This window comes from Castor canadensis, chromosome 1 (genome assembly GCF_047511655.1).
Source record: "Castor canadensis chromosome 1, mCasCan1.hap1v2, whole genome shotgun sequence".
In the NCBI taxonomy this organism is placed as follows: domain Eukaryota; kingdom Metazoa; phylum Chordata; class Mammalia; order Rodentia; family Castoridae; genus Castor; species Castor canadensis.
In genome coordinates, this window is record NC_133386.1 from 16,292,022 (window position 1) to 16,306,910 (window position 14,889).

Sequence of the window (14,889 nt, forward strand, 5' to 3'; positions counted from 1 at the left end):
GTACTAAACATTTTTCACACAAGTAGCTAATTAAAGCATACATCAGTCCCAGTGTGCCTTCCTTCCCGCAAGGTATCATGGTAGCTTCTCTCCTTTTTTTTGGGAGAGTTGTGAATTTAAAGAAGGAAAAACAAGTACAGTCTTTCTGAATAACTTTATTCTGTCTACATTAACAGGCCATGCTATGTGCACTTAGGAATGTCTAAGGCTGTACAGTTTACTATAATCTAGTTGAATTCATTCACTCATGATAGTAAACATAAAACTAAAGCTAATGGTATATAAATTTGTTAAATGCCTGGGGGTGTGACTCAATTGGTAGATTGTCTGCCTAGCAAGTACAAGGGCCCTGAGTTCAAACCCCAGTACCATCACCACCCCTCAAATAGTAAAAATTAGGAAATGAAATAAAAGTAAGCGGTATAAAACTGGGGGGTAAGATTTCCATTTATGATTACTTACAAGAAAAAAAACTTGTTTCAGACCAGCCACAGAAGAGAAAAGAGACTCAAAGAGACCAGTACCTTGCTGTGGTCCAAGTCTTACTAGGAATGAAAGTAGCCAGGATAGGAATCTGCTGACTGCTGAGCTATCCTCTATAGATCATGTGGTCTCCTCAATGTTTCTTCTTACTAGAATGTATCACTTACGACTAATGTTAGAACTAGTGTTTTCTAACAACATACAGAACGAAGGGCATAAAGAAAGTACTACTGCTGGTGACTTTAGGATCAAATTATAAATTGCATTCAATCATTTTTCAACAAAAGTGTGAGAACTTGTGAGGCCCAGCTGCATGCCATTGTTTATTCTTTACAGTGTGGAGCTAGGAATAGCACTGTGAAATGTACTAACACAACCAACAAGGCAAAATGAAGTAGCATCCCTTCATTCTCAAACTTAGCATCCTTCCTCTTCATATGTGTTACCTATTTAGCCTAAAGATAACTGTTTTAAAACCCAACCAGTACTGCTTGGATAATGTTTATAAAACAATGTTATAATCAAAAATGGTTTTGTTTTGTTTGCTTTTTTTAAGTAGTTCACAGTGCCCTCAAACTCTTTTTTTGTTTGTTTTTTTTGCTGGCCCTGCACTTGCTAGGCATGACTTCTACCATACCCCCAGTCATGGCCTCAAACTCTTGATCCTCCTGCCTCAGCCTGAGTGCTAAGATTACATTGTGGCCAGCTCAAAAACTGTAATGAAATAGAACAGAAAATACTACATAGTAAAGATACCTTATATGTACTAGGTCACACTGTTAAAATATGTCAACATGAATGATTGTTTAAAAAAAAGTAAAACACTTGTAGGAGCAAATGAATGAAAAGGACAAAAAAACTCTTGTAGGGTAAACGGTGCTACACTTAAAACCACAAGATCAATGGTACACTCTAATTCCATGATAAAGCTAATTGTCTTGTCTGATTTGAGCCTTGGTTTCAGCCAATGTGACTTGAAAGAAGCTATACTACTCTGTACCGATAGGTGATTTTCACCTGAGCAAAGGTTTTATGTAATTGTAACCAAAACATTTTTTTTTTCCTTAAAAAAATTTATTTTAGAGTGAGAACACGTCACTACTGCTTTTAAATCCTGGTGCATTCAAGGTAAGTAGTCTTGGTACAGGACACAATCAAATCATGATACACTTCAGTAATTTTATACTGAGTCACATACTTAATAAAGGCACGTGTACTGAATAAAAAAATAAGTGTTAAATTCTTGAGCTTTTAAATTAGAATTTCATAAAGTGCTTTTTTATAAAATGTTATATATTATAATAATTAAGTGGATATAATTTCCTTAGCAAAGGCACCTTGAAAGGTTATTGGCACTTGCCATTGCCATTCTGTCTCACCTTTCTTTTTTTTTTCCTCTCTTTTTGGTAATTTCAAAATCTCTTCATGTCTTCTCTTCCACATTAATTTTCTTTAACAATTCATTCCCTTTTATGGAATAAGATGAATTTTAACTTGGCACTGTGAAGATCAATTTTCAGGCAGTCTTGGGACTTTGGCAATTTTTCTATGCATAAACTGATTCTGAATGATTTTAAGAAAATTACATTCAGGTGGCAAGTTTGGAGACAATAAATTCAGAATCCATGATTTGAGATGATGTTTTAAATACGTGTTTTATATTAAAGGTTTTCTGGTGTTTTCTTAGCGCCATCTGGATATAAGTTGATGGTTGTCACAGGTATGACATTTACTTTATCCACCTGAAGAATTCCCCTGAAATAAGATAATTATTATCAAAATTAAATATTTCTTTGTCCAACAATAGTTCAGTCTAAGATAGGGTTTCTTCAAGTTTATAGTTATACCCAAGGTTAAATGCTTTTGCCTGGATTGGCCTTAAACCATCAGCCTCCCCAGTAGCTAGGATTATAGGTGTGAGGCATTAGTGGCTGTTTTTATTAATTTCCTTTTTTCTCCCTATGTTTCCTTTTTCTCCCAAATAGACTTGGGAGAGCAGAGCCAGTCATATTCAAAGTTGAATCTCTAAAAGTATTTTGATCACAATAGGTATTCAATAAATATATTCTGAATTTGTCAAAATTGGAAGATATGGTAGAAAAAAAATAGGTATAGGTGTTATTTTACCTCCCACTTGTTTTACCCTAAATTTTATACATTCTACTGTAAAATATAGTAAATATAATTCATGTTTTAATTTAAAATACTAACATTTCAAAAATAAGAAATACCTACTTGTATGTGGAAACTGGGAAAAGCACCTTTAAGATGGTTATGACCCCAGCTGCTCCTAGGATTCCAACCACTATGACGTTCAAAAACATGAAGAACACTGGGACAATACTGCTCCAGAACCTACACAGATCTTTTCTGAACTTTTCCATCCATTGACACATTACCTGAAAAAGGAGTTTTGATTAGGTATGCAAGTTCCATAAACTTTAAATCTCTTTTAACATTTTAGTTTTGGAATGATGAAAATATTCTGCATCTTTAATGTGGTAGTTGTTACACACATGTCAAAACTAACTTATATTTTAGGGGTAGGGGTATATAGCTCAGTGGTAGAATACCTTATAGTTGTGAGGTCCCTAGCACTGTGGCGGGGTGGGGGGGGGGAAGCTGTATATTTTAAACAGGTGCATTTTATTTTAAAATGTACCTTAATGGGAAAAAAGTATAATGAAGTTAGTTGCTATCTTTACATGAAGCCCTGAGTTCAAACCCCTTACCACCAAAAAAAAAAAAAAAAAAAAATTATTATTCGCCAAAAATACAGGCACAAAAATTATTTATACTGTTGTCTACCTACAAATCAAGTGAAAGTAAATGCTAATTGATGAGATTAGTTAGATTTGCCCACTATAAACAAAATGGTCCATAGTCAACTGTTTCAAGTAGATGGAAGACAAGGGATAGGAGAGAAAGACAAACTTAACAGTAGCTTTTAGAGCAGGGCGGGAGGTTCACTGTGTACAAAATGTTTCTGTGTTTCAACAGCAAAAGGACCTAAGGTGGACACTGATGGCATGGTCTATGAAGACAAAGATAGTCTGGGGAGGGAGAGTGGGGATTAGACAGGTGACTGCCAAAATAACCTGGATTTCTCTAGCAATCCCAAATAAATAATTCTGACCTTCATTGAGAACTTCCTCTAGATGGACCATAGGCCCTACTCATTTAAATGAAAATAATTCGGGGTAACAAGGCCTGCCCTTTAAATACCTGGAGATATCAAGATATTCTCTGAACCACATCTTCCTAGTCAGTAGTATAAAGGTCAGGGGTATTATATGAGTACTTAGTAGGTGCCAATGCATGTTTGTATGTAATATCCATCTTATTTAATCCTTATAACACCTTAAGTGCTTTACAGATTAATCATAGTTTAACAGGTTAGAGAAGTTAAGAATTAGCATAAAGTCACACAACTAGTAAAAGACAGTGCAGGTTTTAAACCGAGGCAGTGTGACTTCAAAATATATTCTTAGCCATCTGTGCTAATCACTGTGAGATCCTGAGGGCACATGTATCTGTGTGTGCACATAAAGAGAAGTGGAAATAAAAGAATCTGGAAACTGATGATTCACAATCAAATGAGATTCAGGGCCTTGATACATGATCTCACTATATAATTACTGAGTGGAGCTTATAGAAATAGGAATACCAAAATATATCACATTAAAACCACAACAATAATCATGATTTCCACCTCATTTTAAGTGCTGCTGTCATCTATTTTCTACCATAAATGCTTATAACACCAAATAAAGATAACACCAAATACTTGATTTACCTTGTATGAGGATGGAGGCTCTGCTCTGAGAGGAGTTTCAGGCAATTTTCCAGGTAAAGCATCTTCATCTAAGGTGGTTTCCACATTCCTGATAAGATACTGGCTGGTGGTCTGCAACAAACTAACACTTTCCACTAAGGAGAAAGAACAAAGTTACCAAAATGCTGTAGCATGCTGGTGTCTCAAGGTTACTAAACCAATTAAGTTTAGGATAGTGTATTTCACCATGGGAGGAAAAAAATTAAAATATTTTATTGTTCACTGACTTAAGCACCAGAGAGACAATATACAGAACTATCAAAAGCATCTATAGGGCCATAGATATAGCTCAAGTGATAGAGTGCCCGCCCAGCAAATGCAAGGCCCTGAGTTCAAACTCTAGTACTGCGGAAAAAAAAAAAGTCTACACTCCTAGTTACACAAGTTATGATTTGTCACATGGTCTAAAATTTAATAGCTCTGTTTCAATAGAAAATGGGTACTTCTAAATGAACCTTTAAAATATTTGCATTATATATGTTGTAATGTGTTCCCAGCAAATGAGTAGACAATTACTAGAAAATGTCACTATGTAACCAGTCTTAATCACATTCTACCCAGGCCCTACCTCGGATTGTACTAAGCAAGTGTTCTACCACTGAGCTACACACCAGCTTCTGATGTATTTTTTTAAAGAAGCTTATTTACAAATAGAGTGACTATAATTAAAGATGTATAGCAGGTTTTACAAATAATGTAAAAATTACAAAGCTTATGTACACAAGGGTTCAAACCCCAGTAAGTACTGCAAAAAGAAAAAAAAGAATTTCCTTAATATTTTAAATAATGGTCTTTTAAATTACCTTTTTTGGAGAGGTTGGGAAGGGTAAACAAAATATCACTATCTCGGGAAATAGAATACAGCATGCTTTCTTCCAAAGGAAGGGGATAGTGTGAATGTCTGAGTATTCTCTGGTTCTTAACTAAAATATCAGTTTCAATAACATCCTTTTGTTGAGCCTATGAAAGAAAAAAATAAGTACCTTTTATTTTAAGTAACAGCCCTGCACCATGAAAATTTTAAAGTGAATTTTCCTCCCTAATTTCTATAAAGTGATTGGAGAGAAACACCATTAGGGGGCCTTTCCTTATCACGTCAGAAACAAATAATGAATACATGAATACCCAGCACAAATTGAAGTCTTTACAACTGAATTCCCAGTTAACAAGCATAGTATCTTACTTGTTTTCCATCAATCTCTACTACCTCTTCTTGAATGACAATGAGTTGCAAACTGGAACCAGATGTCATAGGCCACTTGTGAACTAAAATCCGCACACTGATAATTCCAAAATACTCTTTTTCCTCCAAATTTTCATTTTTCACTATAAAAAAAAAGTGATAGCTTTGAACAGAAATTGCCACCAGATCTGTTACTGATTGTTTTGGTGACATTTATATGGAACGAGACAGTTGAAAACCAGTTTAATTGGCTTTCTTCATCCCTGAACTTAACACTTGTTACAGATTTATAAAAACAAAGATCACCTGACAAAGCCTTACAATGCTTACACTCATCTGAAAGAGGGAAATCTGGACGGTGGTCAGATTTTGTATGAAATGCTATTCTGGCAATATCTTTTTCTATACTTTCACACAGGTTGATAATGAGAAGCCAACAGCTAACTACAAAGAGGCCATCAGACAGCCAATCCCATATTTTATCAAAATAAGCACATCCATTCACCTGCAAAATCTAGCAACAGAAGGGACCCAAACCTAAGTTGTGGGTTTTTTTGTTTTGTTTTCACTTTTTTAATCTCCCCAGTAGGTGACTTGTTAATGTTGGAGAAGGCAGAATAGGAAAGAGGATGAGAGAGGCCTGTAATTACTCTCTAGTAATGAAATGGCAACGGGGTAGGATTAGGGCCTAGTCATGTTCCTCTCTAACTAGGAAGCAGCTCCCCCAGTTACAGCTGTTTATGGAACCAATGGCTATTCTATTAAGGTAGAAAGTGCTACAAAAAAAGATAAAAGCAGTTGGGTGTGGTGGTGCATGCCTGTAATTCCCAACACTTGCCAGGCCAAGGCAGAAGAATCAAAGTGTTCCAAGCCAGCCTGGGCTCCACAGTGAGACCCTATCTCAAACCCTTCATGTCCCCCACTGTCCCCCAAAAAAGAAGATATAGTAACACAGAGCAATGAAACTGCCACAAAAAGAGCATTTATTAGTTGTCACTCAAATAATCTGAAGGCTGTTTGTCAAGCGGATGTAATTCTAAACGCAGGCCCAGCTGTTTAAACATTCTGTGCCTTGTCAGGGCTATGTCTTTTGTCTGGAACACCGCAATGTCTAGTTCACTAGCCACTTAGCATTCTAGTAGTTACCTAGCCATTCTCCCCTTCTTTAATGTCCACAAAGCATTCACACAACAGTGTCTGATTTATCTCACTCTGTTTAGGTTCAATTAAACACTGTTGGGGCATCCCCACGAGCTTTCCTGGTAGCACGTTGACTGGTCTTCCTTCAGGCTCTTTGTCTTAGGCTGCTGCTCCTTTAGTGTGCTTAACTCATTATATCCGTTGATGCTTGTAAAATGCCCTTCTCTTGTGGTCCATCTCAGTAGAATTTTGCATATTTTTATACGTTTTGTGGTGCTGGGGCTGCTGGCCACAGGTGGCTGGCCCCTGTGAACCTAGCTACTCTGGAGGCAGAGGTCAGGAGGATCACAGTTCAAAGCCGGCCAGGACAAATAGTTCAAGAGACCCTTATGTGGAAAAAAATCCATCACAAAAAAGGGCTGGTGGAGTGGTTCAAGTAATAAGAGTGCCTGCCTAGCATGTGGGAACCACTGAGTTCAAATCCCAGTACCACAAAAAAAAAAAAAAAAAAAAAAAAAAGGCTTGCTTCCTTTCCATGCATTTGTGCCCTTGTATAACTCCCTCTCTTTAGTCGCTTGTTTCTGACAAAGCATAGCATAAGTGACAGTCGTCATATTCCTTATTTCAAACAATATGACATATTCTAATAAAACATCTGCTTATCTTTAAACAACTCAAGATTTTAAAAGGTTAAAAAAAATGTTCTACTGTCATAAGTGTAGAAGAAACTGAAAAGTAGAAAATCGAAAGAGTAATTTTCTCCTTTTTTTTTACATTTGAGAAACTACCACCCCAAGATTTGGGCTCCTGCTTTCCCAGCTCTATGCACATTTATACACTGATATCAACCTAGCAGACATGAAATTCCATCATTGCCAATGCCAGTCTCATGGGAAAAAAATGTGTATTTCATCAATAATCAATGTAAAGAATGAAGCTTTGAGCACATTAGTGTCATATACAAGTGATATGTATTATTACTTACAAACGGAAAAACAACATTCAATACTAATTTAGTATTACCAAAAACAGAAAAATTTTGGAAATTTTGATTGAGTAGTACTCACCTATCAAAGTCTGACAGCTTACTCGGGTTACACCACTATTTACAGGTAAGTCATTTACATATACCTGTCCACTCTCATAGGTTATGTTAAGAACAACCTTAAAATAAAGCAGCATATACATTAATTCCAATGGTTTGTAAATGATGCAAACTTTTTGTGTGAAAAACACATTATCTTACTAAATTAGATGTGGAGGTGCTTTGGTTTGGATTTGTCCCCCAAGGATTTAAGTGTTGGAGGCTTGGTCCTCAGTGGGGGGAGGTATTGGGCCCAGTGGGAGATCTTTAGTCACTGGGAACATGCTCTCCAAGGAACTTTGGGACCCAGTCTCTCTGGGTTCCTATCTGGCAATGTCATCTCTTGCTTTCCCATGCACTCCTGTCACTGTGGTGCCATCTGCCATGAGGCCTTCACCAGAGCCACACTAACACTCCATAACTATAAGCTAAATAAATGTTTTTTAATAAGATAGGGTGCCTCGGGTATTTCACTGTAATAACAGAAAATGGACTAATACAGTAGATAAAAATCAGTTGCACAACACTTGGCTAAAGGATATATAAAACAATCAAAAGGAAACAAACCTGTTCTTTAGATACTTCCCCATCATCTTCCAGAGTAGTTACATTAATTCTGATGCTGTTCTGTAAAACAAATGTATAAAGTGGACAGCTATGTATTTTACAAATTGAGAAAAACTTAGTTCTTTTTTCCTTTCCCATTATTTTTGTTATACTGTCACCTAAAACAGCACAAAAAACATTTAACTTTTTACAGCCTTTTTATGTTCTTATTTACAATTCCAATTTTTAATAATCTATGCCTTTTCCAATTAATTGTGAAATCTATCACATATTAGCATATAATACAAAATTATAGAGTTTAAGGATTAACCCTTAAGTACCTACCACTAAGTTAAAATCTAGAATGTTACCCATGCCTCAGAGGTACCTGTATGAGGCTGTCAAAGTTCACTCCATCCCCTCAGAAGGAATCTCTAGACTGATTTATTAATCCTTTCCTTCTTTTCTTTAGTTTTACTACTTGTGTGTCTCTCTCTAAACAATATATTGTTTTAGTTTTATTTGTTTCTGAGCTTTATAAAGTAGAACATTTGATTCTCTGGAATTTACTGCTTTTATTGAAAATTACTAACACATGTGACTGTGGTCATTTATTTATAATGCTGTAAGCATCTCCCCATGATCAGCTTTCATAAACAAACTTGCTCTGACCCTTCCAGGTATCTGCAGCATGATGCTTCTGTAAATTTAAATACTTAAATTTACTGATGGCATGCTTTCTGTAGAGAAGAAAGCACTATTTCAAGATGTGTTCACAAGGCCAGGATGGTGGCTCACGCCTGTAATCCTAGCTACTCAGGAGGCAGAGATCAGGAAGATGGCAATCCGAGGTCGGCCCAAGCAACAAGTTCATGAGACCCCCCCCCCCATCTCAACCAATGGCCGTATGTAGGAGTTGTGCCTGTCATTGCAGCTATATAAGGAAGCACCAACAGGAGGATGGCAGTCCAGGATGGCCTGGGCATAAAGCAAGACCCTCTCTCAAAAAATAATAAGGGCTGGTGGAGTGGCTCAAGTGATAGAGTGCCTGTCTAGCAAGCACGAAGCTCTCAATTCAAACCTCAATACCTCTAAAAAAAAAAATAATCAGCAAGAGGGTTGACGGAGTAGACTCAAGTGGCAGCACACCTGCTAGCAAGTGCTAGGCTCTTTGTTCAACCCCAATACCAGAAAAAAAAAAAAGACTTATTCACCAATGACCACAAGAACTGAAATTTGTTATCTGTTATTCAAATTTTTTCCTAAGTTTTTCATAGATGGACATTATCATCCTAGAGTAAAACACTGCTCTCAAATACTTTTTCCTTGAGGTGGTATTCTTAACTTTGAAAACAGGAGAATTACTCATAAACATAAAATATAAGTATATTCCTTGACACTGGATCTGCAATATTCATATTAATATAAAGTCAAGTGGCACATAATGACATTCAGTCAACAACATACTATAGGTGTGACATGGTCCCCCAACACGACATTGCTGACTGATAGAATAGCCAGCTCAACAATAAAATCACCTAAAACATATTTCTCAAAACATATCCTTAGATGACACTGTCATTTCCAATAACTCTGTCATTTCCAATAAGCAGAGACTAAGACTGACATTTATGAGGCTGGCTAACTCCAGGGACAATTTGTGGAGCAAGATGCATCCCACACAAGGCCCACACTGAACAATACCTTTAGCTGACTTTGGTACACTTCCAGACTAGAAACCCAGGAAGCTTTCCTCCTGGTGATTCCTCAGAACCAGTGGGCTTTCTCCTGGTCCACCTTGATCTAGACAGAACTTGAGTTACAACCAACGAACTCTAAAACAACCCATCCAATAAGCCACAAACTTGGGAGTTTTAAGAGTCCAATGTCCAGTCAGAAGTTCCTCTTACCATACTAAAGAATCTGTCAACTATAGATTACTGTTCTTCTAACAGCCCAGAAATAGCTTCCAATGCTACTTTAAGAAACATTTTTACAGCAGCTGCCTTTCAGTAGTGAATATACACTATATTGTTAATGATTTACTGCACTTACATACATCGCTTGCCTAGTAAAATTGGGTTTATAAAAAGCAAAGCGCAGACATAAGCATACTGTATTTTCCAGGGAATCAAGACCTGTGACATCTTTTTCCAGAGGTCAGTGGGTATAGCACAACACTACAGTGCATGCTTAGCACCCTGGGTTCAACCTCTCAATCTCCAGCACACAAAACAATTCCTATCCTAAGTTCAGAGCCAGGCTACACTTCTTGCCCTGAGAACCTCTGATTGAAATGGAAGTTCATGCTTATGAGCCAAGGTTGTATATGCTTAAAAAGTGGGTGGCAATACTGAAAAGTTTCTCCCCACCCATTTTCAGATCTTCCCTCTAATTATTTCTCTCCTTGGGTGCCCATCTGGGGCACAGCTGGCTTCCTAAACACACGGGAGTTGATACTTGGTTTAAAAATAAATCAGGGAGAACTACATGATCTACATATCTATACAAAAAATTGGTAATGTTACCTGAATATCTACTTGCTGACCAAGCTAATTTAAAGAATGTACTATAAAAACTTTTATTAGGGTTTGGGGTTTAGCTTAGTGGTGTAGCACTTGCTTAGCATGTGCCAGGCCCTGGGTCATTCCCCAGTACTAAAAAACAACAAAAATTAAAGATCCCACTTCTACTATTTTACATTCTGACAAATGCATATATAAAAACAGAAAAATGCTTAGAATACCGTAAGTGTGAGTCACTGGGGGAAGGTAGGGAATATTTTCCTGACTTCAACCAGTTTTCTTACATTTGTATCAGGCTGGATATAAAGGATGAACAGATATGTGATAAAACAAAATATACAATGGTAATTTTTCTTTTTGGCAGTACTTGAGTTTGAACTCAGGGCCTAATGCTTGCTAGGCAGGCACTCTACCGCTTGAGTCACTCTGCCAGCCAAGCAAAATGTACAGGAAAATGTCAGTGATGGTCTAGGAATGCAAACTGTTAAACATGGCACCCACTAATCACATGTGGCCATGCAAATTTAAATCCAATGAAGAACTTAGAATTCAGTTCCTCACTCACACTGACCACATTTCAACTACTGAGTGTCAGTAATCATCTAGTGGCTACAGTAAGGGTGACAGGTATATTAACAATCACTGCAGAAAGTCCTACTGAAGAGCACTTATCTAATCTAGGCAACCACTGGACAATTCTGCCTAATTTTCTGTACATTTGAAACTTTTGAAATACTGAAGAAACTTAGAGCAGTTTTAGCATCCCAGGTATCTATCACAAGTAATGAATTTCTCTTTCTAGTGACTCTGCATTCATTTAACCTATGAAATGCTAAGTTTAGATCTGAACTTTGCAAAAGTTGAATGGTGAATGTGACGAAATCACTAAGAATCATCCCACAGGGCAGTGCATGTAATCTTGCAGTTAAAATGTTTCCTACTGATTCTACAGACAGACACAATTTTCTCCTGGGTTCATTCCTAAATGAATCTTCACAATTGGAGAAGTGCTTGTGCACAGCACTCCTGTTTTTAACCAGATGTAACTGTGTGTACCTAAGTGGTTCTTAGAGCTTGCAATGCTGTGGTTCCCGCAATGCTGTGCCAGAACTGAAAAATGAGAAATGCTTGTAATGCCCTAACTCTAAAAAATAAAGCACTAAAAGTAAAAAGAAGCAGGGTACCGGTGGCTCACGCCTGTAATCCTAGATAATTAGGAGGCAGAGATCACGAGGATTGCGGTTTGAAGCCAGCCCAGGCAAATAGTTTAACAGACCTTATTTCCAAAAAAAAAAACCCATCACAAAAAAGGGCTAGTGGAGTGGCTCAAGGTGTAGGCCAGTACCACCAAAAAAAAAAAAAAAAAAAGTGATATTTATGTTAGTCACTTGTGTAGTGATTAATATTCAAATCGATTAGTAAGTAAGAAAAAAGAAAAAGGTGTACCTCCCTACTTTCTTGTCACTCTGGGCAAAGTCTCATCTGGAAATCTTCAAACTTTCCCCTATCATACAGCTGAAGACAGGCAAATGCTAGGCACAAAGAGCAAGAACAGTATTCAGCTGCCCGTGAATATTACGAGGCAATGGTTCTCGCACTTCCAGCTTCAGAGTCGCCTCTCTGGACTGGTGCAAACACAACGCGGGCCCCGCCCCCAGAGTGGCCAAACCAAGTTCCCAGCAGATGCTGTGGCCCGGCCACTTTGGAGGACCCCTTCTCAACACCCCGCAGAGGACAAGCTGGGAAGTGCCGGGTCTTCGGCCCCTCCCCTCGGGCACGAGAGCCGCAGCCTGGGAAGGTGCTCGCTCCTCCCGCTCGCCCGCCCAGCGGACGCAGGTGGCCTGGAAGCTCTCTAACACGGCAACCTCCACATTTCCCAGCACACAGACCTTGCCTGGCCCCAGTCTGTCTCAGGCTCTAACCCAGGAAGGCGCCATTACAAAAGCCCGGGACGATCGCGCACTTTGGACGGTTAAAGCCCACGCAGGACGAGCGACAGCTTGGACGCGCTAAGACTGTCGAGGTGGTGGCCCGGGGCTCAGCAGGATGTCGGCGCAGGCCCTGGTCTGAGCCTCCCTCTCGCTTTCGGCCTCCCCCTCACGCCGCCGCATTTCCCGAGCGCTTCTCCCCATTCCTCCTTTGGGGGTCCCGGACCCGTGACCCGCGGCCAGCGAGAGATGGGAAGCGCCGGTGGGAACAACCCCGGCCTCCCGAAGGGTTCGAGTCGAGGGACTGCCAGCCGCACCCGCCCTGCCCTGCCGTACCTGCGGGGCTCCGGACGGCGGCGGCTTGGAGGCGCCGGCTGTCAGCCACCCTGCGGCCGGCAGCGCCACGAACAGCAGCAGCCGGAGGGAGAGCGGCGCGGAAGGAACGCCCTCCATCTTCCACAACCCGGCCGCAGACTAGGGCGGGGGAAGGTGGAGCCGCCCGAGGGCCGGACGGACCTTCCGGGGGCGGGGCCGGGGCGGGGCCAGAGGGAGGGTCGAAGGCGCCGGGGAGGGGCGGGGTCTCCCCACTGCGTTGAGGGCTCTGGGAGGGAGGGGCCGAGGTCCCGCCCGCCGGGAGCGGATTGCGCACGCGCGTCGTGAAGCACTAAGGGGCGGAGCCAGGTTGGGAGAAGTACGACCACGTGTTCATACTGGCGTTTTGCATTGGAAAGGAGTTCCCGCTAAAAAGAGGGTAAACTGTTCTGTTGCCCTTACTTCCTATTTAGGGTACACTGTTTATAGGTACATGTAGGTATAAAATGAAAAAAATGGTGATACTTCCGAACACTGTTATACATTAAAGATAAAACGTTCAGCGCTGGAGGTATGCTCAAGCCTTAGAATGCCTGCCTTGCATGCGCGAAGCCCTGAGTTCAAATACAATTACCATCTAAATTAATTAAAACATTTGACATTTAGAGGGGAACTTTTTATTAATTCAGTAGTTCCTGTTTGGCTGCAAGGGGCAGCTTTAAAAAGTACTGTGGTTTCCCTTGGCACCCGAGTTTCTAATTTAATTAGTCTGGTCTGGGGCACCAGTAGTTTTAAAGCTCCCCAGGTGGTGTATTGCGCAGCCAAAGTTGAGGACCAGTCACGCAGTAAAAATGCTGTAAAAGGTCAATCCTCCAAGGCCTCTAGGAGCCTTTGTAGTTAGTTTCCTTCTCTGTGAAAGTATAGACTTTACTACTGATACCAGAAAGTTTATTAAGAGAGTAGTAAACTTTCAGTAGACTGAAAGCTGGTTGTATCTAGAATGAGAACGACAGTATCAGCATTTAGAGCTGGATATTTATTGAGGAATTCTCAGTTCCACATCCATTTGATCACTAGGACTCAGCCTATGACCTGGGTCTTTCCTTTGCTAAATTAAAGCAGTCACCTGTGTGAAATTACCAGTCCCAGACACATCAGATGCCTAAGGTGCAGCTTACTCTGTTTTGTGGGGAGGCTGGGGTAGGGGGAAGGGAGTACTGGGGTTTGAACTCAGGGATTAAGTTTAGGTGAGTGGCAGACTTATAGGCGTCCTGTGATGCTTGCTTGGTGGGCTCCTTTGATCTTAACAGAGGCCTAGTTGGAATGTCCAATAGTAATGTTTTTCTCTTGTAATGAGGGCTTAAAAACTGCTTTTGCTGAGCACTGACTCAGCAAATTTGGGGCCCACAAATTAAAGACAGGAAACAGATGATTGCAACACCTTTTTTCCATAGGAATGGAAGGAATAAATTGACAGTGAGGAAAATTTAACCAGGACTATAAAAGGGAAAAACTTAAAACTTTTGGTGTATCCAGATTGTATGCTGGCCAATTCACTGCTTTTTAATCAAACTGACATTTTCCCCCTTTTTGTCTACATTCTGGAGAGTCCAAGGTTAACTCCATGTACTTTTCAATTAAATTGTTACCGATTTGCTCTGTCTTGGTCCAGGGTCTTCGTCTCACAGTTTCAAAGAATGAAAATCATAGGCAACAAATGTGAGCAAAAGCAGGAAAGTTTATTGAGAGGGAGGGAGAAAGAGCAAAGAGCAGAGCTCCCACAGCCCCACAGTTCTCCCTTAGCTGGGAGGGGTGCCAATAGAGGGTTGCCACTGGCTGGTCTTTGTCTAGTA

The 14,889-nt window shown here is 39.9% G+C and overlaps 2 protein-coding genes across 2 annotated transcripts in view; one reads left to right on the forward strand and one right to left on the reverse strand.

Annotated features, from left to right (window-relative positions):
- Katna1 (katanin catalytic subunit A1) overlaps positions 1–2,161 on the forward strand; it is a 37,787-nt gene extending 35,626 nt beyond the window's left edge. The window contains exon 12 of the transcript XR_012447738.1: positions 1,567–2,161. The gene's annotated coding sequence lies outside the window, so the exon portion shown is untranslated. The remainder of the gene's footprint in view (positions 1–1,566) is intronic.
- On the reverse strand, positions 136–13,229 carry Ginm1 (glycosylated integral membrane protein 1). The gene is made up of 8 exons (XM_020176000.2): positions 13,061–13,229; positions 8,293–8,352; positions 7,709–7,805; positions 5,502–5,644; positions 5,122–5,278; positions 4,280–4,413; positions 2,719–2,882; positions 136–2,238 (listed from the first exon to the last, which is right to left on the reverse strand). Exons 1-8 carry the CDS (start codon positions 13,175–13,177, stop codon positions 2,145–2,147), a joined length of 966 nt encoding a protein of 321 aa, XP_020031589.2. The 5' UTR covers positions 13,178–13,229; the 3' UTR covers positions 136–2,144.
- Positions 13,230–14,889: the final 1,660 nt, after the last annotated feature.

Bases quoted from the DNA above. Each gene is read 5' to 3' on its own strand.
- Ginm1 (XM_020176000.2), bottom strand. From the start codon at position 13,177: ATGGAGGGCGTTCCTTCCGCGCCGCTCTCCCTCCGGCTGCTGCTGTTC. The intron at 8,353-13,060 runs GTACGGCAGGGC...TTTGTTTTACAG, and splicing joins CGCCGTCCGGAGCCCCGCAG to AACAGCATCAGAATTAATGT. The intron at 2,883-4,279 runs GTAAATCAAGTA...CTCCTTTTTCAG, and splicing joins AGCCTCCATCCTCATACAAG to GTAATGTGTCAATGGATGGA.